This window comes from Carcharhinus amblyrhynchos, chromosome 7 (genome assembly GCF_965287045.1).
Source record: "Carcharhinus amblyrhynchos chromosome 7, sCarAmb.v2.hapA, whole genome shotgun sequence".
NCBI classification, from domain to species: domain Eukaryota; kingdom Metazoa; phylum Chordata; class Chondrichthyes; order Carcharhiniformes; family Carcharhinidae; genus Carcharhinus; species Carcharhinus amblyrhynchos.
In genome coordinates this window covers 23,547,738-23,574,163 of record NC_137330.1, presented here as the reverse complement: position 1 = coordinate 23,574,163, position 26,426 = coordinate 23,547,738, and the positions used below count along the sequence as shown (strand labels likewise).

General features: G+C 41.0%; 1 protein-coding gene across 1 annotated transcript in view; it reads left to right on the top strand.

Moving 5' to 3' along the window:
* The window catches only part of LOC145345358 (CUB and sushi domain-containing protein 1-like), a 1,850,124-nt gene that overhangs the window by 1,778,156 nt on the left and 45,542 nt on the right, over positions 1-26,426 (top strand). The window contains exons 56-57 of the mRNA XM_080193174.1: positions 11,911-12,093; positions 14,969-15,145. Of these exons, the coding sequence (XP_080049300.1) occupies positions 11,911-12,093; positions 14,969-15,145 (360 nt within the window). The remainder of the gene's footprint in view (positions 1-11,910; positions 12,094-14,968; positions 15,146-26,426) is intronic.

Here is a 26,426-nt window from a genome sequence, read left to right as displayed (position 1 = left end):
TTTCTGGAAATCTAAATAAATCATGCCATTGGTTCTCCTTTATCTAACATCCTTGTTACCTCCTCAAAGAACTCTAACAGATTTGTCATACGTGACCTCCCCTTGACAAAGCCATGCATGACTCAGTCCTATTTTATTCATGCACTTTTATCTGCGAGCTCATCTTTCATAATGGACTCTCAAATCTTGCCAATCATCAAAGTCAGGCTAACTGACCTACAATTTCCTGTCTGCTGCCTTCCTTCTTCACAATGGTGTTACATTAGCTACTTTCCCGTCCTCTTGAGGGGTTGAGCTATGAGGAGAGGCTGAATAAACTAGGCTTGTACTCGTTAGAGTTTAGAATAATGAGGGGAGATCTCATTGAGACGTATAAGATGATGAATGGGATGGATAGGATAGAGGTGGAGAGACTCTTCCTGCTCAGAAAGGACAGTAGGACTAGGGAGCACAGCCTCAAGATAAAGGGGGGGCGGTTTAGAACGGAGTTGAGGAGGAACTTCTTCACTCAAAGGGTGGTGAATCTCTGGAATTCTCTGCCCGTTGAAGTGGTGGAGGCTGCCTCGCTAAATATTTTTAAGACACGGGTTGATGGGTTTTTGATAAGAGAGGGGATTAAGGGTTATGGGGAAAGGGCGGGAAAGTGGAATTGAGCCACGACAGATAAGCCATGATCTTATTGAATGGTGGGGCAGGCTCGAAGGGCTGGATGGCCTACTCCTGCTCCTATTTCTTATTTCTTATTATGTTCCTGCCTCCACTGATTCCTGAAAGATCACCACCAATGCTTCCACAAACAGCTATTTCTTTTGGAACCCTGGGGTGTAGTCCATCTAGTCCAGGTGATTAATCCACCTTCGAACCTTTCAGCTTTCCTTAGTGATGCCCACTATACTCACCTGTGCTTCCTGGAGGTCTGGCATCCCACTGGTGTCTTCCACCATGAAGATGATGCAAAGTAACTTCTCAGTTCTTCTGCCATTTCTTTGTTTTTCTTATTACTTCTCCAGCCTCATTTTCCAGTGGCCCAATGTCTATTTTTGCCTCTCTCTTACCTTTTATATTTTGAAAAAAACTCTTTCTACCTTCTTTTATATTAATAGCTAGCTTACACTCATATTTCATCTTCTCCCCCTTTTTTCCTTTCTTTTAGTTGCCCTCTGCTCACTTTTAAAGGCTTCCCAGTCTTTTTGCTTCCCACTAATCCTTGCCACTTTGTATGTTTTTGCTTTTATGCTGTCCTTGACTTCCCTCATCAGCCATGATGCCTCATCCTTCCCTTAGCATGTTTCCTCCTCCTTGGGATGAATTTCTGTTGTGTCCCCCGAATAACCCCCTCAAAACTCTTGCTATTGCTGTTCCACTGTCTTCCCTGCTCGGCTTCCTTCCCAATCAACTCTGCCCAGCTCCTCCCTCATGTCTTTGTAGTTACCTATATTTAGTTGTAATACTGTTACATCTAATTCCACCTTCTCCCTCTCAAACTGCAGGGTAAATTCTATCATATTGTGGTCACTGCACCCGAAGGGCTCTTCACCTTAATCCACCGAATCAAGTCTTCCTCATTACACATCACCAAATCCAGATCTGCCTGCTTCCTCGCAGGCTGTGTCACAAACTGCTCCAAAAAAATCATCTTTTAGACATTTCACAAATTCCTTTTCTTGCGATCCACTACCTGCCTGATTTTCCCATTCCACCTATATATTGAAGTCCCCCATGATTATTGTAATATTGCCTTTTTTTCTCTGCCTTTTTTATCTCCTGCCTTATTTTCTGCCTCACATCCTGAATACTGCTAGGTGGCCCATACATAACTCCCATTAGGGTCATTTTACCTTTGTGATTCCTCAACTCTGGCCCACAGAGATTCTGTGCCTTCTTGCTATTGATTTAGCTTCATTCCTTACTAACAATGCAATCCCCACCCCCTTTGCCCCTCTGTCTGTCCTTTTGATAGTTCACATATTTTTGGATATTTAGATCCTAACCCTTATCCCCTTGAAGCCACCTCTCTGTGATGCCCATAACATCGTACTGGCCAATTTCAATGTGCGCAACAAGCTCATTTACCTTGTCTGTACACTGCACGCATTTAGGTACAATACCCTCGGTGCTGCATTGACCACCTCCCTTCTCATACGTGTCATCTTTTTTGCTCTGCCTGGGGTTAGATTCTTGCCACCTTCTATACAGTCTGTTCTATTACATGGTTTGGAAACTTTACTAACCTCTCCTGAGCTCTCGGTTCCTTTAACCAGCTGAAAATCCTCATTATTAACCTGCACTTCTACCCTTTCCTTTAACTTTGATTTTCTAATTCTCCATACATACCTCCCCTGCAAGACATTACGAGGCACTTTACCCACTCAATCCCCTTAACTCTTTATTATTGTTAATCAGTGAACTATCAATCTCCACCTTAAACATACTCACTGATTGCACGGTTCTCTAGGATAGAGAATTCCAAAGATGTCCAACCTTCTGTGTAAAGAAACTTCTCGTCTTGGTCCTAAATGTTATTCTTCGTTGTTTTGAAATGGTGCCCCCGAGTTTTGGACTTGCCCACTAAGGGAAACATCTTACCTGCATTAATCCTATCTACACATTTCTAACCATTTAGGAAATACTGCTGCTGAGAATAGTATTAACAATTTTATTCTAAAATTAGTTTGCCTTATAAATTGTAAATTAGCAGTCAGCTTTCTGGCGTTCTTGAGAGTTGGTTGTAGAACTTAAAATAAAACTAATCAAAATGAGAATTGTAATTACAAGTAAATATTTTATCAGAGTATTTTAAAATATTCTGAATCACAATATAGAAAGGGAGGCCAAATTACTGTCAGTAGTATTATTGTTTGGACGCTTAACCCACACACATCAAATTGTTCTGTGCTATTTTAATAGTGGTCACGTTAAATTAATTGGCTTAATTGTTTCATGAAAAGTAACAAAAAGAGGAACTTGATATAAATGTATTAAATGTTTATTTGAAAATATAATCAGCACTAATTACTCTTTGATAATTTGGGACAAAAAAATACAGTGAAACCTTCCATAAAGATAACTTGTCCATTGTACTACAGTATTTAGCAAAAACACTGATAACTGACAGTTGTATGAGAATTTAAACCAATTGTTTGTGTTAATGTTCCTCAACCAAATCAACGATTAAATTTTAATCAATATTAGGAAACTACTTATGCATAGTGACCATCCACAGTTAGCAGTTAGTTCCAAATGGGTCATTTCATCATGCATTTAAGTCAAGCCAAACATATGGATAATCCTAATGTAGATTTCCACTGGACTTGTGCACATTTTAATTCAGTCAATGAAGCCACTCACTGTCATTGCATGAAATCAGGTATTGTGTAAGATCACAGTTCATTTCTTATCTTATCCCATTCACTTGTAATTTGCAAGATTACAGGGTATTCAGTCAGATCCCATTCACTACTATTGCACATTATTGAATCACTTCTTGGTTACTTTCTGTCAGATGACATGAGGATGAAATTGGTCGCTTAAATTTTGAACGCAAAGTCCGAAATGCATCTGTACACCGCTGACTCTACGGCTGTAAGATACCATCTTGAAATTGCAGCTTGCAGCACAGATAATGATGATGGACAACAAGATTGGGGCATGAATTAGTACCCAGTTCTAATTTGAAGCTACCATTGCCATTTTGGAGCTCTGCATACCAACCCATGCTTAGTCATAACCTCACATAGCCAAACATAATTTTAAAAGGCAAGAGGGACATGAAAGAATGAAGAAAAGTCTTGTAGAGCAGGAAGAACTTCCAGAAGAGAGAATGACTTCCCAGTGCACCAAGCATTTGGATGTGTACATCCATCTCCCCTGTAGCCTGAGCCATCGAGGTCTTCATCTGACTTTTTTGCAGCAGAACTAGCTGGTCGCTATGCTATTTTTTACCCACCCCATGGGTGCCCAGTATGTCCTGCACTGTCCTATCCTCCAAAACAATGATTCTCAATCCCTTTTTGTTTGAACTATCCCTTTTCAAATGGGTTAGAGGTAATGATGGATGCCCAAACCCTGCCCCCGCCCCATCTAAATTATATTACATAATATTTACAATGACAATACTGCATTTAAGAAGTGCTAATAATGTTGGTTAGAAAATTAGTACTTACAGACACCATTCAAATGATAAGCTTGTTTCCCACTGCAGAGCTTCTCCAACATTGTGACAACCAGCTGACTCTACAATGTATATGGGTCAGCTCACCTGGCTCTCTTGTACCTGGTTCACATTTCATATTATTTTGTGATTCCCCTGAAAAGTCTCTCTCGACCACCAAGCATCTACAGATCCTAGTGTTTTAAAGTACACACAGTGCTAATTTCCAAGATGACAGCTTTGAGTGTAAGATCAAGTGGTATTATCTTCATTATCAGTGACATCTTCTTCCTGCTCTGATTGGAAAGGTTCCAGTTCTTTGGGATCTGAAATGAAAAAGGTTGTGTTGTAATAAGAGAGGAGGAAATGAGTTTGTGTTTTCACCAGTTGAAGCTTGTGAGATAGAAGATACTGTGGGATAAGGGATGAAGTGGGATGAGAGGGTAGACCAGTTATGCAGATAATCCATTATTGTTTCATGCTGCCAGACTCGTGACCATGACCTCAGCAATGCCCATTACCATGATGGTCAGCACTGTCTCACACATGTTCTCCTCTAGTTCTTATCTGGTGCTCCTGTTATTCTCCACCTTCAGCTGTCAGAAACTGGGAAGAGTGCCAGTGTAACATTCTTGCCTGAATAAGTGTGATTTGTGGATGTGAAGTTGGCAATAGTGCTAAATGTAAGGTAAACAAGTGATTGATTGCTATTGTTGGTAGTTGAGTAATAGGGTCTAGTTATTTGGACAGTGGATAAGACTTCAAATTAGGGCTACTGAGGCCAGCAAGTAGAATGATATACCATTTGAGATTGAACTCACTTTCCTTGACAACTCACACTGGTTCTTTAAAATTCTTTCTGTATTTCATCTGTGTTCGGTACTTCTGACGTTGACCTTCACTGTTACTCTTTTCCACTGCTTTATGCTGTGTCTCAGGGGGCCTTCTGCTTGACTTGTGAATACAGGACATCTCTTCTTGTCCCCATATTTTGTACCAAGACCTCCACTGCAGTATCTGAAAGTCATGGCAGTGGTTTCTGAAATGCCCAGTCTGAGCCCTCCCTTAAAAGTGTCACAGCCCTGAGTTTAAGCAGCTGCCACCCCTTTCAGCAGTCACCGTGCACTTTCCCTTTAGGATGTGACTTTAAGGCAGGCTGTTTTAAGCAGCACTAGTCCCCCTCTGATTCATGCAGCAAGTGAATAGTACTGGTAGCACTGAATGCATATGGCAATCATGTAACCACCCGACATTTTAATGAATGATATGGATGAATCACATACCCTGGCCCACGTGCGTGTTTTGGGGGGGTTTTCCACTTTAATCTCCAATATCTATCCAATCCATAATGACTGAGTCATGTTCTTCAGTGTTTATGAATTCATTAATATAATGCAAAAATAGTTTTAAACAGTAACTACTATCTCAAATCTGCCACAGTGCAATATACAGGACATGCAAAATAGGCAACACACTGCCAAGTTTCACCTTGTATGTAAATTTCATGTTTCTGTTGAGTATTAATTTTTTATTGTTGAATGGATAATTGACTCCTCTTTAGTATGATAATATGCAAATTGATTATCTTCCTCTAATAGTTTATAGCATGCCAGCTCCCAGGATTGTCATGATCCAATCCCACAAATTCCTGGAAGACCAGTTATGTGCTTTCCAGGGTTTAGCTGTACTTGTTTGCATAGTCATTGTGCAGTTGTGCTAATCGAGCCAAATTAGAAAATCACTCCCTTCACATTGTCTTTGTTAGAATCTAGCTGCAATGCGCTATGTGCTACACTCAGACAGTCAACCTCAGAGCATTGCAATTTTTTTTTCAGGACAATTTCTCAGACACTCTTAGCCATTTGGCATTTTCCCCACGTGGCAATTGTTTATGTCTCAGTCTGGCATTGAGTGTCGCCAGGCTATTATATCACAGTGTTCGTTGCGGCTTGGTTGGTAGAATGTTTGGCTCTGCATCAGAAGGCTGTGTTCAGGTCTCACGTCAGAGATTTGAGCACAAAATTCTAGGTTGGCATTGTTATACAGTATTATCACAGGTGCCTTCTTTGGGATGACATTGTTAAGCTGAGATCCTGCCCTGCTTTCCAAGCTGGATGTAAAGGATTCCATGGCACTATTTCAAAGAAGATTCGGGAGTTTCTTCCCAGCATCCCGGTCAATATTTATCCCTCAATCGGTGTTGCTAAAAAAAGGATCTGAGTCATGTTATGGAAGCTTGCCATGTGCAAATTATCTCCTGTGTTTCCTTGGTTATACAGTGACTACACTTCCAAAGTATCTCTTTACAAATGTATTTGAGCTATCCCAAAGACCTGAAAGGTCTGTATCACTGCAAGTCTTTCTATTTTTCATTGCGTTCAATCCTATTCTCACATATAATGTACATTTAACTCACTATCCAGCAGGAATTGATACATAATAATAACGACCAAGAAAAATTGATTGATGTTTTCCTCCCTTTTTTCCACGGCCGACTGAGGCCGTGTGTAACACTCACTGCATCCTTTAGATGCAAAGCACTAATGGAATATTATGTAACATTTTGGTCTCCTTACCTAAGGAAGGATATATTTGCCTCAGAGGAAGTGCAGTGAAGGTTCACTGGAATGGTTTCTTGGACAAGAGATTGTCCCGTGAGAAGAATTGAACAGATTAGGCCTATATCCCATGAGTATAGAAGAATGAAAAGTGATCTCATTGACATATATAAAATTCTTAAGAAGCCTGACAGAGTAGATGTTGAGAAAACAACTCTCCTGTCTGTGGAAAATGGGGTCACAGTTCCAGAATAAACAATTAGCCATTTGAGATTGAGATTAGAAATGCCTTCATTCAAAAGGCTGTGTATCTTTGGAACTCTGCAGCAGAGAGCTATGAAGTCCCAGTCATTGAGTATGGTCAAGACGGAGATCAGTGGATCTTTGGGTACTAAAGGAATTAAGGGATATGGCAATAATATGTAGAAATAGAGGTGAGATCAGCCATGATCTTGTTGAATATTGGAGCAGGTGTGAAGGGCCAAATTACCTATTCCTATTGCTTATGTTCTAGCTAAGATCAACTGAGTTAACATGTTCAAAGGTGTGATTTCAAATCTGTGGTTCAGTACCAGATAGTAGTTTAGCACTAGCATGAGAATCTCACTAATAAAGTCATTGTAACCTCACACTGCAACTGATGGTGACATTACAGCCTTCACACTGTTGTTAACACAAATGTTTGACATACTATGTTGACAACCACATGAATACTTCAATTTAATGGCATGCACAGAAGACAGAACAATCGACTACAATCCTCTGAATGTTAGTCACCCCAGGGGCGACTTGTGTTTTACTTTGTTAACAGGGCTGAAGGCTAACTCAGGATCGACTTAGTGGTTTTGTTTTATTGACTGAACTGACTGCCTAAAATGCACCTATCTACTTTCGACATAGGAAGTAGAAAAATGGTCCTGTGTGAATAGGAAAGTGCTACTCTTTTAATTGTAGTTTTATTTTGAAGTTTTGCTCCTCAGCCTCACTGGGAGTTTCGTTGGTAGATTCTTATAACCCCAGTTGGAGATTGGAAGAACCCACTGCGTGTTGTGGGGCTGATTGGTGTTCAGCTTGTTGCAGACTTTGTTTCCTTCAAGTAACCAGATGAAGAATTTCAAAGTTTTAAAATCAGCTTTTATAAGCAAAAGCAGGGACTCCAGCATGCCATATGGTGGCACAATCTAGAGCACTGGATACAGAGTTACACATCCAGATCCGATTACAAGTAATTAGTGTTTACTAATCAGAGATGTATATTTGCATAGGAGTTATCTATGTCAACTCATAACTATTGATTCGGCTTACATCATGCGTAAGGTGCAAGTACTATTACCCAATCACAACATGTGCACATCTACTTGATTATAATATCCAATCAGTGTAAAGGGTTAAATACACTACCTGATCTGATTTATCACTGGCTATAAATTGTCCTGAACATAATTTGTGCCTGGCTTGAAGATATAAATTATCTTTCCTATGTCCAATCAATACTATTGTTAACTATTGTTAATCAATACTCGAGGTTAGGGAGGCCTCAATAGGTGAACCCTGTATTCAAGCTGTAAACCTTGTTGGCTCCCATATTATTTTTGGACAATTTGGTCTTCTGAACAGCCTCACTTGTTTTACAGTCTGTAAGGATTGAAAGCTGTGATGTTTCTGCCTGTGAACTAGCAACCCACAGTTGTGCCCTTGTGTACTTTCTCGCAGCTAGTAGTGTATATGATTTTTCTGCTAAAATGCATCTTTTAACCCTTCCATTGAATATGTTTATTAGCATGGCTACTGGCCCCCTTCACTGCAAATGACTGAAAGAGTCTGATTATGCGTTTCCTTGGAAGCTTGCAGTGAGAATACAGAGCTTTGCTCTTTACCACTCTCTTATTTCTGACAGTCTTTCCTCCCTTAAGCCTGATAACAGCTTGCAGACAGTAGCTTTGTCTCTTCATTAATCTTAATGGGCCAGATATTGCAATCAGCAGCAAATTAGTTTCTATGGAATTTTGCACTGGAAATTACTGCAGATCGGAGAACCAAAGATTTCAGACAAAAGTAAGCATAAAAGAGAGAGGGAAAGTGTATTTCTTAATTTCCAACAATAAAATCTGAAAGAATCAATTACTTTTCTGTGCTGCAGAATAATTTTTGGCAGTAATTAAGATTTATCACAATGCTAAAACTTCATTGACACTTGAATGGGTGAGTCTTAACATTTTTCTGATAGATCTAGTATGGATATATCAGGTAACCATAGCATTTTCAAACCACTCCGTGTATTTAAATGGTGGGTCTCTTGGCTAGATACCCTTTTCACCCTGTTTCCAGAAAAGCATGCGTGCAGCCACTGGAAGTTGCTGTCCAATTCACTCTTCTAAATGAATGAGCACTGGTGGCCTCACTGTTACAGTGAATTAATAAAAGGGGGATCTTGAGGCAAGCAGAATCTCAAATCTAAAGTCTGTTGCTACAAAATGTGACCTGGCAAATCTTGACCATGGAATGAATACCAACAGGAAGGAAGTTAGGAAAAAAAGCTATGCGGCAAGCATAAAGGAGAGAGTGACAAGCAGGAGAGCTGGATAGTGAAGGCCAGCAGTACATAGGTACAGACACAAAGAGAAAGCAGACAGAGCTCAAGGAACATAAATTCCAGTGAGGAAAAGTCAGCAAAGCTATTTATAAAGACGTCAGTTTTTCTGACTGGCAGAAATTGAGACTGGTGCTCTTGGAGGCAAGATGCAAACTTACTAAAAAGGTCAAAACATTGGAAAGCTATGTGACTGGCTTGCAGATGCTAAAGAGCTGGAGGTTTTCCCAAAAGCATATTTTAAAGGCGGAAGTGGATATATTCTTGATAAACAAGGGGTGAAAGTTTATCAGGGGTAGGCAGGATGCAGACTTGCGGTGACTATCAGATCAGCCATGCTCTTATTAAACGGCGGACATGCTTGAGAGAACAAATGGCCTACTCCTCTTCCTTTGTATGTTCGTATCTACATATCTTTGTTGTATTGGCCATATCGGGCAGAAGTTACCTTTTTATTTGAAGTGTGATTTGCCTGTTACTTTTGTGCTTAATTTATGTTGATTCTGGTTCAGGTGAACGTGCAAGTTACAAAAAGCAAACTCTTGTTGGTAATTTCTTGGTTTGGTGTTTTTGATTTCCCTGCGGGGATTGTAACACTGATCCCCCGCTGTCAATTTTACAAAAAGCAACCTGATTTATTTTTCTAAAGATGCGAAATTCTTCTGTTGCTTCCCAGAGTCACCCTGAACTAAAAAGATAAGTTGATGCTGGTCCCGTATGTTTTTTTGGCACTGCTCAGAAGCCCTTGTGGCTTTCCAGATTAATAGCCACTATTTATCTTCGCACAAGAGAAATAATTACAGAGTTCATGTGTTTTAATCAGTATTGAAGATTAGTAAATTAATATGCTTTATTTAAAGGAACTTGTAGTTTCTCCCAGCCACACAAAAGCTTCCAGACGCTATCATTTTCTATGTCCTTGTGTTTTGAATGCAACAGTTCAGACACAAAATTAAAATCATTAATTTGCAGTGTTGCTTGAATGTGTAAAAGGTACAGGCATGCTCACTGGTACCACAGTATGATTTCTTTATACTTAAAGTTGGCAACTTTAGCTTGGGTCTTCATTGTGCAATTTTCCCATCAGTCTTTGAATCACTGCTTCAACCTTTTGGCTCTGCAACAGCATGGAAAAACTCTTAGCTGTGGATGAGCTATCTCAGGCAGTGTGCAGTATGTCTGAGAGTTTGGCAGAAGCATTTTAATTCAAGTGAACATCGTTAGGCATTGAAAGTTGGGAGGATCTTCCACAACATACTGTTTCCATTAGCAGAAATCCTGCGTTCAAGTGTCCGAACGAGGCAGAAGACCACACCTTGAGGCCAGTAACACATCCCTCGTAGCATTTTGCTTTTCACTGGTAGCCTACAATTCCCTATTTTCTCTCATTCTTCTTAAAATAGTGAGCTTATGTTTGCTACCTTCCAATCTTCCCGAGTTGTCCTAGATTCACAGATTTACTGCACCACAGTAAATTGCAGCACAAAAGTGTTATAATCTGCCTTTAATGGATGGCATCATGACACGACTTGAAAGGAAATGTGTCATGCACTCCAATTTTAATTTCACTTTTCCTTTTGCAGAGCAAAAATGCACAGCTTACTCACTGTGACATTTTCAAGCTTTCTGCCCATGTATCTTTGTCCATAAATGCATAGAAATAATAAATGAATCCAAAATGTGTTTGCCTAATCCCTTATGAGCGTTTGGTGCTTTTCTACCATGATACAAAGGAGGCCATTTAAACCTTCACAGGCTGACAAGTAACCATTCAGCCTAATCTCACTTTCCAGTTCTTGGTCTGTAGCCTTGCAGGTCCCATCAGTTCAGGTGCTTGTCAAGATATTTTTAAAAAATACTATGAGGTTTTCTGACTGTACCACCATTTCCGGGAATGAGTTCCATATCCTCATCGCCCTCCAGCTGAAAATTTCATTTTGAATCCCCTCACAACTTTCCATCTCTGACCCTAAATCTTTGGCCAGCTGGTTATGGATTTCTCAATTCTGAGGAATAAGGTCTTCCCATGCATTCGTAATTTTAAACACTTCAGTTGGATCTTCCCTTAGTCTCCTCTGTTACAAGGAAAACAACCCTAGCCCTTCTCTCATCACTAAATGTTAAGAGTATTATATTCTTAGTGCATTAGAGTGCATTTGAAATGGCAGCTAAAACTGACTTTCAGTACATGATTAGTCATATGCCAGCACAAAAGCATTATCCAAAAAGCAACCTGATTTATTTTTCTAAAGATGCAAAATTCTTCTGTTGCTTCCCAGAGTCTTTCTGCTCTGTATATCACCCTGAACTAAAAAGATAAGTTGATGCTGGTCCCGTATGTTTCTTGGCACTGCTCGGAAGCCCTTGTGGCTTTCCAGATTAATAGCCAATATTTATCTTCGCACAAGAGAAATAATTATAGAGTCCATGTGATTTAATCAGTATTGAAGATTAGTAAATTAATATGCTTTATTTAAAGAAACTTGTAGTTTTTACCAGCCACACAAAAGCTTCCAGATGCTATAAGGTTGGCACTCTCTTGATTAGAAAGGGATGTAAAAATGTGAGCAAGACTAATGCTTTGCATTGTACTTCGTGTGTGTGTTCTGCAGGAGACAGTTCTGGTTTATGTGGTGATCCTGGCATCCCAGCTCACGGTTCAAGACTCGGTGATGAGTTCAAGATAAAAAGTCTTCTGCGTTTTAACTGTGAAGCTGGTTATACTCTCCGAGGATCTTCAGAACGATCCTGCAAACCGAATGGCTCCTGGTCAGGTGTTCAACCAGTTTGTGAAGGTAACCTTTTTATTGAAAATAAACAAGATGAGCCACAGTAAAGAATATCAGCAAGTTCAGCAAATTAGGCAATCAAGGAAATAGTGATTAAACATTGTTGGGCTTGCATTTTAAGAGGCTGGCTGCTACAACAGTTAAAAAAGATCACTGTTGGGAAAGAATTCCATAGTTTTGATATAATATTTGATGAGTCAACTGGTAGAATGGAGAGATAGTCCAGACCTCAACAAAACAAAGGTGCAGGATGATTATGGAAATAGATATATTTGATAAGCTTGGAAATAGTAAATAAAATTAAGGGAACTACAGAATAATTTGTTAGCACGCTGACAGACCAGGTTTTCCAATGTCCTATGCAGAGGTTTGTGAGCAATCTTAGGAGTGATTCCCTCGAGGTGAGAGCAAAAGGCAATCTTGGATGAACCTCGATTTTGCAGAAATTAAACAGCAAAGTCAGCAAAGCTGTACTCTGCTAGTCTGCAATCTCGCTAGTCCAATGAGTTAGAAGTTGACTTTGACTGGCATAACTCTAATTTAATCTAAAATTCTGTTTAGTCAGGCATGATGTGGAGATTCTGGCATTGCACTGGGATAAGCAAGTCTCAACACCAGGTTAAAGTCCAACAGGTTTATTTGGTAGCATAAGCTTTCAGAGTTTTGCATCTTCTTCAGGTGAGTGAAGAGTTGTGTTCACAAACAGGGTATACATAGACAGAGACTCAATTTACAAGGTAATGGTTGGAATGCAAGTCTTTACAGGTACAGACAATGTGAGTGGAGAGAGGGTTAAGCACAGGCTAAAGAGGTGTGAATTGGCTCCAGCCAGGACAGTTAGTGAGATTTTGCAAGCCCCGGCATGTTGTGGGGGTTACAGATAGTATGACATGAACTCAAGATCCCAATTGAGACGTCCTCACGTGTGCGGAATTTGGCTATCGGTTTTTGCTCTGCGATTCTGCGTTGTCATGTGTTCTGAAAGCCGCATTGGAGAACGCTTACTTGAAGATCAGAGGCTGAATGCCGAGTGATAGTCAAGCAGTGTTCATTCAGGAACAGTCAGGCTTCCAGCCTGACTGGATTTACCTTTCAGAACTGTGGAAGGAAACATACAATTTTGGCACAGAGGAGAAATTTACAGTCCAGCTACTTTAGCAATTGAGGAAATTCTGTTGTGCTTGAAAGAAATGTGAAGGCAAAGGTTATTCCTGGGGTGTGGGTGGGCGTCCAATCCTGGATGGGTAGGAGGGGGTGAGGTATAGAAGTTGGCTTAGGTCTGATTATGGTGGGGTTGTGGGGAATATAGAATAAAATTATGAGCAGTTTAGCAGGTAAGCTCGGGGGTCTGGGGGGGGATGCAATCCTGGCCAGCAGGCCGTACATGCTGAAAATACTTTTAGCATTTTCACAGAAGCTATCCTCGCATCCCTTTAATGGCTGGGCTTCCCGAGACCCGGAATAGCCATGTATCCAAGGGAATCCTGAAATGTGATGCATACAGCATCAACTAAATTACTGCCAAAGGAACTTCTCCCCATGTCTGCGTGGGTTTCCTCCGGGTGCTCCTGTTTCCTCCCACAATTTGAAGATTTACGGGTTAGGTTGATTGGCCATGCTAAATTGTCCCTTAGCATCAGGGAGATTCGCAGGGTAAAATACATGGAGTTAGGGGGATAAGGCTTGGGTGGGCATATTATCAGCGCAGGCTCAATGGGCCAAATGGCCTCTTTCTGCACTGTAGGGATTCTATGAAACTGTTCAGGAAATTTAGCAAAGAAACTGATTTTGTTGTCCCATCAAAAAAAAATGCAACCTAAACAAAACAGTCACAGTTTGAGAGTGCGTAAACTGAAGGGTGTGAATGAAGGAAGAGTGGATCCATGAGTAAAAGAATAACTAGGATTTGTTGATCATTCATACAAAACAGGAACAGTGAAGAGGAGGATTGGTTCCACTCAATGCTTCTGCATCTATCTTAAACATTTCAGCTCATTGTAAAACCAGGTGGAGAAAAGTTTACTAGAAAGAAATGGAGTAGGTCAGAAACCTCTCTGATGAATGCCTCGAAATAAAAGAGTAATAAAGATGAATCAGAACTGGTATTGTAACAGATTGCTACAGGAATACGTATGCACTGTAGGAATAGAAAGCTATTACTGAGTCCATGATATACAAAGTCTAAAAATAAACCATTCCTTTGAACACCCTTAAGTGTAGCATAAATAGTTTAATCCTGATAAACATTGAAACCACATCTGCTGAAAGGAAACATACAAAGACACATATGATCATATGAATTTGGAGCAGAATGCTCCATTTGACCCCTTGAACCCCCTCCCCCATTCAATAAAATCATAGCTGATCTGATTGTAACCTCAACTTCACATTCCTGCCTATCCCAAATAGCTTTTCATCCCCTTGTTCATCAAGAATCTATCTAGCCCTGCCTTAAAAATATTCAAAAACTCTGCTTCCACTGTTTTTTGAGGAAGGGAGTTTCCAAAACTTTCAACCTTCTGAGAAAAAATAATACTCCTTGTCTTAAATGAGCGACTCTTATTTGCAAACAGAGACCCCTAATTCTCGATTCTCCCAAAGAGGAAATTTCCTTTCTGCATCCATTCTGTCAAGACACCCCAGGATCGTATATATTTCAATCAAGTCACCTCTTCCTGTTCAGAGCTCCAGTGTATATAAGCCAAGTCTGTCCAACCTTTCCTCCCAAGACAACCCACCCATCCCTGGGATTAGTCTCGTAAAGTTTCTCTGAACCGCTCCTAATGCATTTGCATATTTCCCTAAATAAGGAGACCAACACAGTACAAATGTTTACAATGTCAGGTTTGTACAAGTGCTGATTCCGCTTCATTTGTTATAGCTGTATCATGTGGAAATCCTGGCACTCCGAAAAATGGGAAGATAATTTACAGTGACGGAATAGTATTCTCCAGCTCTATTTCTTATTCCTGCTGGGAAGGCTATAAAACGTCGGGTCTAACTACACGACACTGCACTGCTAATGGAACCTGGACTGGATCAGCTCCCGATTGCACAGGTCAGTGTTACAATGTAGAAACAGCAGTGAAATAGTTGTGATGTTTTAAACCCGTTTAGAACATGACTGATTGAAAACATTGAGTAATTCCAAATCTCAACAAGGAACATGAAGGGACTGCTGTCGGCTGTATTTTTACAATTTGGTACAATGTGAGGAAACAAAACAGTGATAGAAACAGACAAAGTCAGCATGGATTGAAGAAAGGAAAATCATGCTTGATAAATCTATTGGAATTCTTCGAGGGCAGCACAGTGGTTAGCACTGCTGCCTCACAGTGCCAGGCACCCGGGTTTGATTCCGGCCTTAGGTGACTGTCTGTGTGAAGTTTGTACATTCTCTCTATATCTACATCGGTTTCCTCCTACACTCCAAAAATATGCAGATTAAGCGGATTGACCATGGTAAATGGTTGTGTGGATAGGGCAGAGGGCCTGGGTTAAATGCTCTTTCAGAGAATCAATGCCTTTTCCTCTTGGTTTGATGGCCTCTGTCTGCATTCTAGGGATTCTGTGGTTCTATGGTTCTACATAACTAGACGAGCAGGAACCAATGGATGTGATTTATTTTGACTTTCTGAAAGCTTTCAGCAAAGTCCCAAACAAGGGATTAGCTTATAAAATTAAAGCACATGCATTAGGGATAGTGTATTGCAATGGATAGAAAATTTGTTAGTAGACAGGAAACAAAGGGTAGGAATGAACAAGTCTTTTTCCAGATAGTAGGAAGTGATTAGTGGAGTACTACAGGCATCTGAGCTAGGATCCCAGCTATTCACATTTTATATTAATGATTTGGATGACGGAACTGTATGTAATATCTCCAGATTTGCAGATGACACAAAGCTGGATGGGAGGGTGAGCTGTGAGGAGAATGCAAAAAGTGATGTGAACAGGTTGAGTAAGTTGGCAAACATGATGTGGAGATGCCAGCGTTGGTTTGGCATAAACATAGTAAGAAGTCTCATAACATCAGGTTAAAGTCCAATGGGTTTATTTGGTAGCAAAAGCAGCGCTCTGAAAGTTAGTGGATTTTGCTACCAAGTAAACCTGTTGGACTTTAATCTGGTTTTGTGAGACTTTTTACTAAGTTGGCAAATGCATGGCAGATTCAGTATAATACTGATCAAAGTGAGGTTATCCAATTTTGTAGCAAACTCAGGTAGGCATCATTGACTGAATGGCTATAAAGTAAGAGCAGGGAATGTGCAATGAGACCTGGGCATCCTCACACACCAGTCACTGAAGCTGAACATGCAGGTGCAGCAGGCAGTAAGGACAGGAAATTGCATGTTAACCTGCAAATGGAAAGGATTTGAGTACAGGAGCTGGGAAGTCCTGGTGCAATTATACAGGGCCTTGGTGAGACGAAACCTGGAATATTGGGTGGGATTTTATGGCCTCGCTCAACCCGAAGACCGGAAAATCCCACCCGAGGTCAACGGATCTTCTCATTGTCCGCCCCTCGCCTGCTCCGACTCTCGTGGCAGGTGGGGCAGTAGATTTGTGGAGATTGTGTGCACTTTTGGGCTCCTTATCTGAGGCAGGATGTTCTTGCTTTAGAAGGAGTGCAGCAAAAATTTACCAGACTGATTTCTGAGGTGGTGGAACTGACGTATGAGGGGAGATTGAGTCGGTTAGGGTCATGTTTGCTGAAGTTCAAAAGAATGAGCGTGGATTTCTTGAAAAGCTATAAAAATTTTCACAGGACAAGAGAAGGCAAATGAAGGAAAGATGGTCCTGATGGTTGGGGAGTCTAAAACCAGGGTCACACTCTGAGGATACAGGGTAAACACAGTAAAAATCTGACAACACCAGGTTTAAGTCCAAATCGGTTGGACTTAAACCTGGTGTTGTGAGACTTCTTATTGTGTTTACCCCGGTCCAACGCCGGCATCTCCACATCATGGATACAGGGTAAACCATCTCTGACTGAGATGATGAGAAATTTCCTCACCCCAAGAGTGGTAAGTCTGAATTCTCTGGCACAGAAAGCACTTGAGGCCAAAACATTGCATGTTTTCAGAAGGAGTTAGATTTAGCCCTTGGAATGAAGGAGATTAAAAGATATGGGGAGAAAGTGGGAACAAGCTATTGAGTTGGATAATCAGCTATGATTATAATGAATGGTGAAGCAGGCTCCAAATAGAACAAAGAACAAAGAACAACCCAGCACGGGAAACAGGCCCTTCGGCCCAACAAGCCCGTGCCGCTGCATCACCCTACACCTATTCTACCCTGCGTGTCTACGAATAGAACCCCTGACTTAGCCAGATTCAGGGGAGAATAGTGTCAATTTGGTAAAACCAATCAGCCTAAGAGCACATCTTTGGGGTGTGGGAGGAAACCGGAGTGCCCGGAGGAAACCCACGCATCCACAGGGAGAATGCGCAAACTCCCACAGACACAGGGCCAAATCCATGTATCTGCACAGCTAGCAGATGGCCTCCTTCTGCTCCTATTTTTTTATGAAAGGTTTGAAATCCAAAGAATGATGTGCCAGGCTTTTGAGATAATTTAAAATAAAATAAATGCTTATTAAGCAATAAAATAAACAACAATTAAGTAAGCTAAAAGTACCCTTAACTAAAACAATGGCTATACGTAATGTCACTAATTCTCCTCAAATGATCTACAACACCTTATAGATTATAAAATGATTTTAAAAATCCAATAACAGTTACCACACCTGGTAGTAGAGTTGCTTCTGAGTTTGAACAAACATGTGGCTTTTCAGAACAGGCTTTCTTCACAGATGCTGCTCATGGACAGTTATACGTATTCCTATTTCTGCTGCTGGCTGAGTCCTAATAAACAGCTTTCTTGCACAGGTTTGATCATCTGCTTATAGTTTCCCTTTTGATCTTCCCTTATCTGACCTCACCTCTTCAGAAGTCAGAAATGCTTACCTTAATATCTTAGTTCTAGCTTTTAGAATGTAAATGCAAGCTATACTCACTTTATCGTGCTTTCGTCTCACCTTGTCTCTTTCTTTGAACCTTTAATACCTTATTCAAATCCATTCATGTCCTGTTCCCTCTTATTACCAAGTTGTGTTTGGTCAGCATATGTTTACGGTGTTGCTAAGCTCATGAACACATCAAAGGCACTAGCTCCATTAACATCGACACGCTGCCCCTGCCTTAAATAACTTGCATTTTCTCCACAGTTTTATAAAATATATAATCGGCAGAAAATATTCAGATTTCTTGGATTTCCCTGATATTTACATGTCACCACTATATTCCTGACAACCCCCTACCACCCAAACTGCAACCCCTCCATTGCTATTTTAAATTTACTGTTGTAAAATCAAAAGTAGAATATGATGGAAATGATTTTATTATTTGTCACACATTGCACTAAAAGAGAGCTTCTGAAATTCATCAAAATAATTTGGTCATTTCAGAGGCTTACGTTAACTCTGGCAAAGCTAATATCTTCAAATAAATTAAGGGGATAAATGACGATTTATCTCCTTCATTTGAGGGCAACATTGTGGCCCAGTGGTTAGCACTGCTGTCTCACAGCGCCAAGGACACAGGTTCAATTTCGGCCTCGGGTCACTGTGTGGAGTTGGCACATTCTCTCCATTCCTGCATCGGTTTCCTCTCGGTGTTCTGCTATCCTCCCACACTCCAAAGATGTGCGGGCTAGGTTGATTGGCCATGCTAAATTGACCCTCATGTCAGGAAGATTAGTACGGTAAATATGTTACGGGATATGTTAGGGTTATGGGATAGGGCCTGGATGGGATTGCGGTTGGTGTAGACTTGATTGGTCGAATGACCTCCTTTCCACTGTAGGATTCAATAATATATATTCTATGATTCTGTGAAGATTTTGAATTATTGTGAAATGTTACCCAAACATAAGCTTCTTCAGTTCTTTTTAAGATATCCATTACTGCCTCCAGTTTTCTTTTCTGAGAGTATAAAAATCCCAGTTGCATTTTATCTGTGAGAAAAATTCAATTTCTTTGGACGAATTTTAAATTGTTCAGTTGTGGTTACTTCAGCTTTGCAGTTGGAGTCAAGTTCTGTGAAAAGGAGAAGACCAATTTGCTTCCGATAGAGTGAACTTTGCTGTGGGCAAGGATTTCTGATCTTGATCCTCCCATTGCCAGAAATTCATGTATGATTGAATAATTGCAATAAAAACAAGAAACAAGCTAGAAATACTCAATAGTTTTGTTGGTATCTGTGGAAAGAGATTAATTAATAATATAGTTCATGCTTCCGCATACCACCAGATGTCTGCTGGAAGTTAGTAAGCTGAAACATTAACTCTGTGGTGGTGCTAATTCATTGCTCTTTCTCATGCCATGTTTGGAGGCAGAATGGCATTTCATCTGGTGGGAGTGTGGCCTGAGAGCATCCTGCCATCTTCCTGCCTCCCCAAAATACAGTGTGGGCCAGGAAAGCCAGTGTGCAGACTTCCTGCCCCAGTGTCAATTGAGGTTCTTATTTGGGCAATTAATTACCACCTAAGGGCCTCATTGTGTTGGTGCTGTGATGACCCGATGCCGAACGGGCCTGTCACCACTCAGAGATCACAATAAGAATACCTGTGCAGGTTGCTTGTTGTTTTCTAGGGGGGTGAAGGGGTCGTGGCCTCTCCTTGCCCTTGCTTTCGCTCCCCTCCTGCCCTTGTCGCACAATCCCCACCTGCTGTGATTGTGGTAATTGTCCCTTGAAGAGCAACAAAACAGAAGAGGGGCACTTGTATTGAGTGATCAATTGGGACTAAGAATGGGTCATCACTGCAGAGGGTGGAGCTCTCTCTGAAGACATCTGGAGGACATCTAGAAGACATGTCAGGACTGGGCAGCCAGGGAGCTGCTCCAGAGCAGCCGGGAGAGGTGGGTGCAGCCTCTGTACATTTTGTTCCTAACTAATAAATCTATTGTGTCTGTGAACGTACATCCTTACACTGGCAACAAGGATAAAATGGATTATTTTGTTGACATTGCCTGCGGCCCAACACCTGTGAGTATCCTGTTTGAATCAGTCTGAAGAGAAAAGAAATGCGCACGAGAATACCTGTTTTGGGATGAACAGACCCAAAGATGTTGAGATGTTGCCGGACTCTGAGTAATTAGATGCAGAACTGAATTGGCTGAATCAGTTAGATATTTAGAAATGTATAGAGTAAAAAAGAGAGAAAATATCCCTCAGAAGCAAGAGCTGTGATTTTCTAGTAAGGAAAAATGACACTTAAGAAAGAAAAGACAGTTGCTACAGGGAGAAAGTCAAGAGAATACAGAGCAGATTTTGGGTGAGAAGGGAAATATGCCCCAAGTAGCTGCAGCATCTGTCCCAGAAGCATAGGGAAAATGAAGGTGCTGAAATTGCCAGACTCCTAATCCAAGCAGAGTCAGCAGGGGGTCTGGGTAGAGGTCCCTACACTGAGTGACTGTAGGCAGTGATGTTCCGATGTTTTGGGAAGAAGAGAAGTCCCCAGCCTGTTAAAAAGGAAGAAGTTAAGAGTGTTTTTTAACAAAAGGGTCCTGATCAGACAGACTTGGATTTTGCAGTGAAATTAACAGAAGAAATGAGCACATCAAAAAACAGGAGTGGGTTCTCCATGAAGCCAATGACAAGAAAGCCGCAGAGATCACTGGAAGAAATTTCTCATAGTAAAAGAGAAGTTTTAACAGCTAAAAATAAAAGGTTCAAAAAGGAGCTGTTAGGATTTGCACCAAGGCTTCAAAAGCGTGGGAAAAGCACATAGAGAAAACTGACAGCCGCAAACAGTTTGTAAAAAAGTTGACAGTTTTAAAGCGGTGATGTATTTTAGGTGGTAATATATTTCATGTGGCAATGCACTTAAAGCAGCAACTGCAAGAAGGACCATTGGACGACGGATAGGAAGATTGGGGCAGACCCGAGATTGAGGACAGTTCTCAAATAAGCAATAAAGACTTTGAGGCAATGGAAGACCTCAGAGGAGGCAACAAAGACCTCATTTAACTGACAACAGAATACAGCGAATAAGGGCACAAAGACCCCGGAAGGAGGGCAATGAAAGACCCCGGAAGGAGAAAAGACCCAGTAAAAGAGCAATAGAAGGCACTAAAGGATCAAATGAAGAGCATCAAGAGAGTTGCGGAATGGAAACAAGACAATACTTCATCGGAGACAGACATGACCGACAGTGAAGGCAAAAAGTGTTTAGCTGAAGTTTAAGACAAGTAGAAATGAGGATTCCATTTGTGAAATGTATGTGTCCAGCTTGAACTTACCTCAGAAGAAATGCAGAAATTAAAGACTTCAAAAGAAGCTGGGAATTGTTGAACATAAAGAGGAATCAACAAGAGTAATTAAAGATCTTGCAAAGACATGAAAACAACAAGATGAAATAAGAAGGTTATCTAGGATTGCAACAGGATCTTGATCAACGGGCCAGTGGGCTGAATAAACGGCAGTTGGAGTTTAGGTTAGATAAATGTGAGTTGATGCATTTTGGTAGATCGAACAAGGGCAGGAGTTACTCAGCTAATGGTAGGGCATAGGGGAGAGTTATAGAACTAAGAGATCTAGGGGTACGGACTCATAGCTCCTTGAAAGTGGAGTCACAGATGGACAGAGTGGTGAAGAAGGCATTCGACATGCTTGGTTTCAAAGAACAAAGAAAATTACAGCACAGGAACAGGCCCTTCCACCCTCCAAACCTGCACTGACCACGCTGCCCGACTCAACCAAAACCCGTTACTCTTCCAGGGACTTTTCCCTCTATTCCCATTTCATTCGTGTACTTGTTAAGATGCCCCTTAAAAGTCACTACCATATCCACTTCCAGTACCTCCCCCAGCAACGAGTTCCAGGCACCCACCACTCTCTGTGTAAAAAATCTGCCTCGTACATCTCTTTTAAAACTTGCCCCTCACACATTAAACCCATGCCCCCTAGTAATTGATTCTTCCACCCTGGGAAAAAACTTCTGACTATCCACTCTGTCCATGCCTCTCATAATCTTGTAGACTTCTATCAGGTCTCCCCTCAACCTCCGTCGCTTCACTGAGAATAAACCAAGTTTCTCCAAACTCTCCTCATAGCTGATACCCTCCATACCAGGCAACATCCTGCTACATCTTTTCTGTACCTTTTCCAAAGCCTCCATATCCTTCTGGTAGTGTGGCAACCAGAATTCAACATTATATTCCAAGCGCAGCCTCACTCAGGTTCTATAAATTGTCAACACGACTTGCCAATTTTTAAACTCAGTACCCTGGCCAGCGAAGGCAAGCATGCCGTATGCCTCCTTGACTACCTTCTACACCTGCATTGCCACTTTCAGTGACCTGTGTACTTGTATACCCAGATCCCTTTGCCTATCAATACTCCTAAGGGTTCTGCCTTTTACTGTATATTTCCTATCTATATTAAACCTTCCAAAATGCATTACCTCACATTTGTCCGGATTAAACTCCATCTGCCATCTCTCTGCCCAAGCCTCCAACTGATCTATATCCTGCTGTATCCTCTGATGGTTCTCATCGCTATCCGCACATCCACCAGCCTTTGTGTCACCTGCAAAATCACTAATCAATCCAGTTACATTTTCCTCCAAATCATTTATATATATTACAAACAGCAAAGGTCCCAGCACTGATCCCTGAGGAACACCACTTGTCACAGCCCGCAATCAGATACGCACCTTTTCACTGCTACTCTTGGTCAGAATATTAAATACAGGAGTTGGGATGTCTTGGGCTGTACAAAACATTGTTAAGGCCACACTTGGAATACTGTGAACAAGTCCAGCGAAAGAGAATAAAAGCTTGAGGAAGGATGCTTTGTAATGAGAAATTAACTAAAGAGGTTAAAAAAAAACATTGAAATTGACAGAATCAGCAATTTAGAACAAGAAAGAAACAGAGATTGCTAGATTGCTGAAATGGTTACGTGAATAGAAAAACAGCAAGCCTGCATGGAAGAGTTTGTTGCAGGACTATATTTGGAATTGTACATAGTTCTGGTCACCCTATTATAGGAATGATACTATTAAACTAGAAAGAGTCAGAAAAGATTTACTAGGATACTACCAGGACTTGATGGTTTGATTTATAAGGAGAGGCTGAATAGACTGGGACTTTTTTCCCTGGAGTGTAGGAGGCTTAAAGGTGAATTTACGCAGGCCTACAAAATAATGAGGGACATAGATCAGTTAGATAGCGAACATCTTTTCCCAAAGGTAGGGTAGTCTAAAATGAGAGGAAATAGGTTTTAAAGTGAGAGGAGAGAGATACAAAAAGGTCCAGATGGGCAATTTTTCACACACAGGGTGGTGAGTGTCTGGAACCAGTTGCCAGAGGTAGTAGTAGAGGCATGTACAATTTTGTCTTTTAAAGAATATTTAGACAGTTACATGGGTAAGATTGGTGTAGAGGGATATGGGCCAAATGCAAGCAGTTGAGACTAGCTCAATGGTAAATACTGGGCAGCATGGACAAGTTGGACTGAAGGGCCTGTTTCCATGCTGTAAACCTCTGTGACTCTATAAATGACTGACAACAAACTTGAAAAATAGTTGCAACAATTGACACAATGAAGTGAAGAAGAAAGAAAAACTAATGAGACAATGTGGAATAAACTTAACTAGAAAATAAGAACAAGTCCAGTGAAAGAGAATAAACGCTTGAGGAAGGATGCTTTGTAATGAGAAATTAACCAAAGAGGTTAAAAAAAACATTGAAATTGACAGAATCAGCAATTTAGAATGAGAAAGTAACGGAAATTGCTAGATTGCTGAAATGGTTACGCGAATAGGAAAGCAGCAAGCCTGCATGGAAGAGCTCCATGCAGGACCATATTTGGAATTGTACATAGTCATTGTTGCCATCAATCCATGTGTATAATGTTTAGTTAGAATTTAGGACTGAGTAGTTACTGAAAATTCTGTAAAGGAGTTAAAGGCAGGGAGAGGGGGATGTGGTGACTGTCCCTTTAAGGGAAACAACAGAAGAGGATCATCTGGCCTGAGGGATCAGTGCTGGCTAAGAGTGGGTAATCAACTCAGGAGTTGTCTCTTAGTGGCAGAAGACATGTAAAAGACATATAGGGATGGGAACAGTTGGTGGGCTAATCCAGAGTAGTTGAGGGGCTGCCAGCCTCTGTCCAGTTTTTTCTAATGAATGAATCCCTTTTGTGTTCCTGACGAAGTCTGTGAATGTGCATTATTATTATTCTATCATGAAACCCTTCCTGCCATCACTGACCTCTGACCTAGGTCACTTTTTGATTTTGGGTCTCCGGTTGTTCCAGGAATAGCCACTGTCTCACTGGTGAGCAAAAGAGCTGCTGGCCTCTAGTTGATTGGCAGCTTTTGGAGGGCAGGATTTCTGCCCTTGGCCTCCTGAATCACAGGGAGGTCCTGCCGTTGGCAGCTTTGGTATCTGAGAGGCACTTAATATCGGTGAGCCTTCCTGAAGGAGGAATTGCAAGTCTCTCACAAGATCTTCAGTGAGGAAACGAGATTTCTGATAGAATCGTAGAACCCTACAGTGCAGAGGGAAGCCATTCAGCCCATCGAGTCTGCACTGACAACAATCCCACCCAGACCCCATCCCCTCAACCCCACACATTTATCCCGCTAATCCCTCTTGCCTACACATCCCAGGACACTAAGGGATAATTTAGCATGGTCAGTCAACCTAATCTACACATCTTTGGACTGTGGGAGGAAACCCACGCAGACACGGTGAGAATGTGCAAACTCCACGCAGACAGCGATCCAACCCAGGAATTGAACCTCGGTCCCTGGTGCTGTGAGGCAGCAGTGCTAACCACTGTGCTACCGTGCCACCTTTGGGCCCACAACTCTCTCCACTACGATCCCACCCCCTGATTTCCTTATTTCTCTTTCCAGATACTGCTTGACCCAGCTGCTGACTATTTGCAGGAATTCTTTTTTTTCAGATTTCCAGTATGCAGTAATTTACTTTCATTTTGTATGAGTAATTGTCTTTTCCCAAGTAAGTGAACTCCAGTGGCTGCCTGTATTTGAACAGAACTTTGCATCTCTCCTATTAATGTACTGGAATGTCTGTAATAGCTGCAGACTTACACAGATCAGTGTTTCAACAAGGCATTACACAGGATGCATTTTAATTTAAAAGAGACACTTATGGGTTATAAAGTTAATCATTATGCAAATACCTTCAATGATCAAATTAAAACCTTGTTTAATTGAGGTTTTGCATCAATAATTACACTCACCTTTTGTTGCAACCTTTTCTCAGTGTCCTCTACTGTTCTTTCACTATAAATATATCTTACTTGACCCAGTGCCCACACTATTAGCGATAAATGCAGTTGTTAGCCATTCTTCTCATCGCTTGAACTCTTATAACTCCAGGGTAAATTCTTTCAAACCTCCTCCCCCACCAATAAAAGTTTACCTTTGCTCCTCTGAATTAGCTTCGGTTAGGAGTGATTTATTAAGTTCACTTCCAGTGGTAATAGAACCCGTTCAACTCTTGGGCTTAGATTTGAATCCCAGGTGGAATGGAAATGGCTGATGACTGCAAGGAACTCTCTTTGCCATTAATGTCACAACAGCAATTTTACTCAGAAGTCACGGAGTTAGTTGACGTGAGAAATGGACAAAGTTCAGTGGTGTAATACGTTCGCTTTTTTTGAGGATGAGGTTTAGGCCTATGCTTGAAACACAGTGGCGTTGAGTCCACTTTGCATTTTGCCCTGCTTTGCTTTCACCAGGAGTGCCTGATGCTGATTTGGAAAGTGGACCATTCCAACATTGCATACCATTAACTCTCACCTCTAGCCCTCAATGTAGGAACTTCACACTTGGATGGCTTTTTAGTGGAGCACTAGGTCAAAGCCTACTTTGGATTACAATCCATCCTGAAAATGAAAAAAAAACTTTAATGAGAAAACTAATGCTGATAAGAAAACAAATCCTGATTTAATTTAAAAAGGAACATTAAAATTTAATTTAGTTTTGATGATAGTTGAAGTTTCCATTCAAAAGCATTGTAATGACTTCTAAGTAACTGTATGAACCACTTGAATCAGATTTGTTTTGGGAAGAGGAAACTTGATTTGGAAGCTCTCAACATGGGTTGGGTAATAACCTTCTCATAGATTACCTAATTATAGTTAAAAACTGTGGGAAAACTTAAAATTTACAGTGATATAATAAGAGTTCAACAGTAACAGAAATAGAAGATAACACTTATCCACGGGAGTGCTAATGACAAGTAAAGGTGGAGATAATGGATTATACTGGTGAGGATAATTGACATGTTACACTTCTTG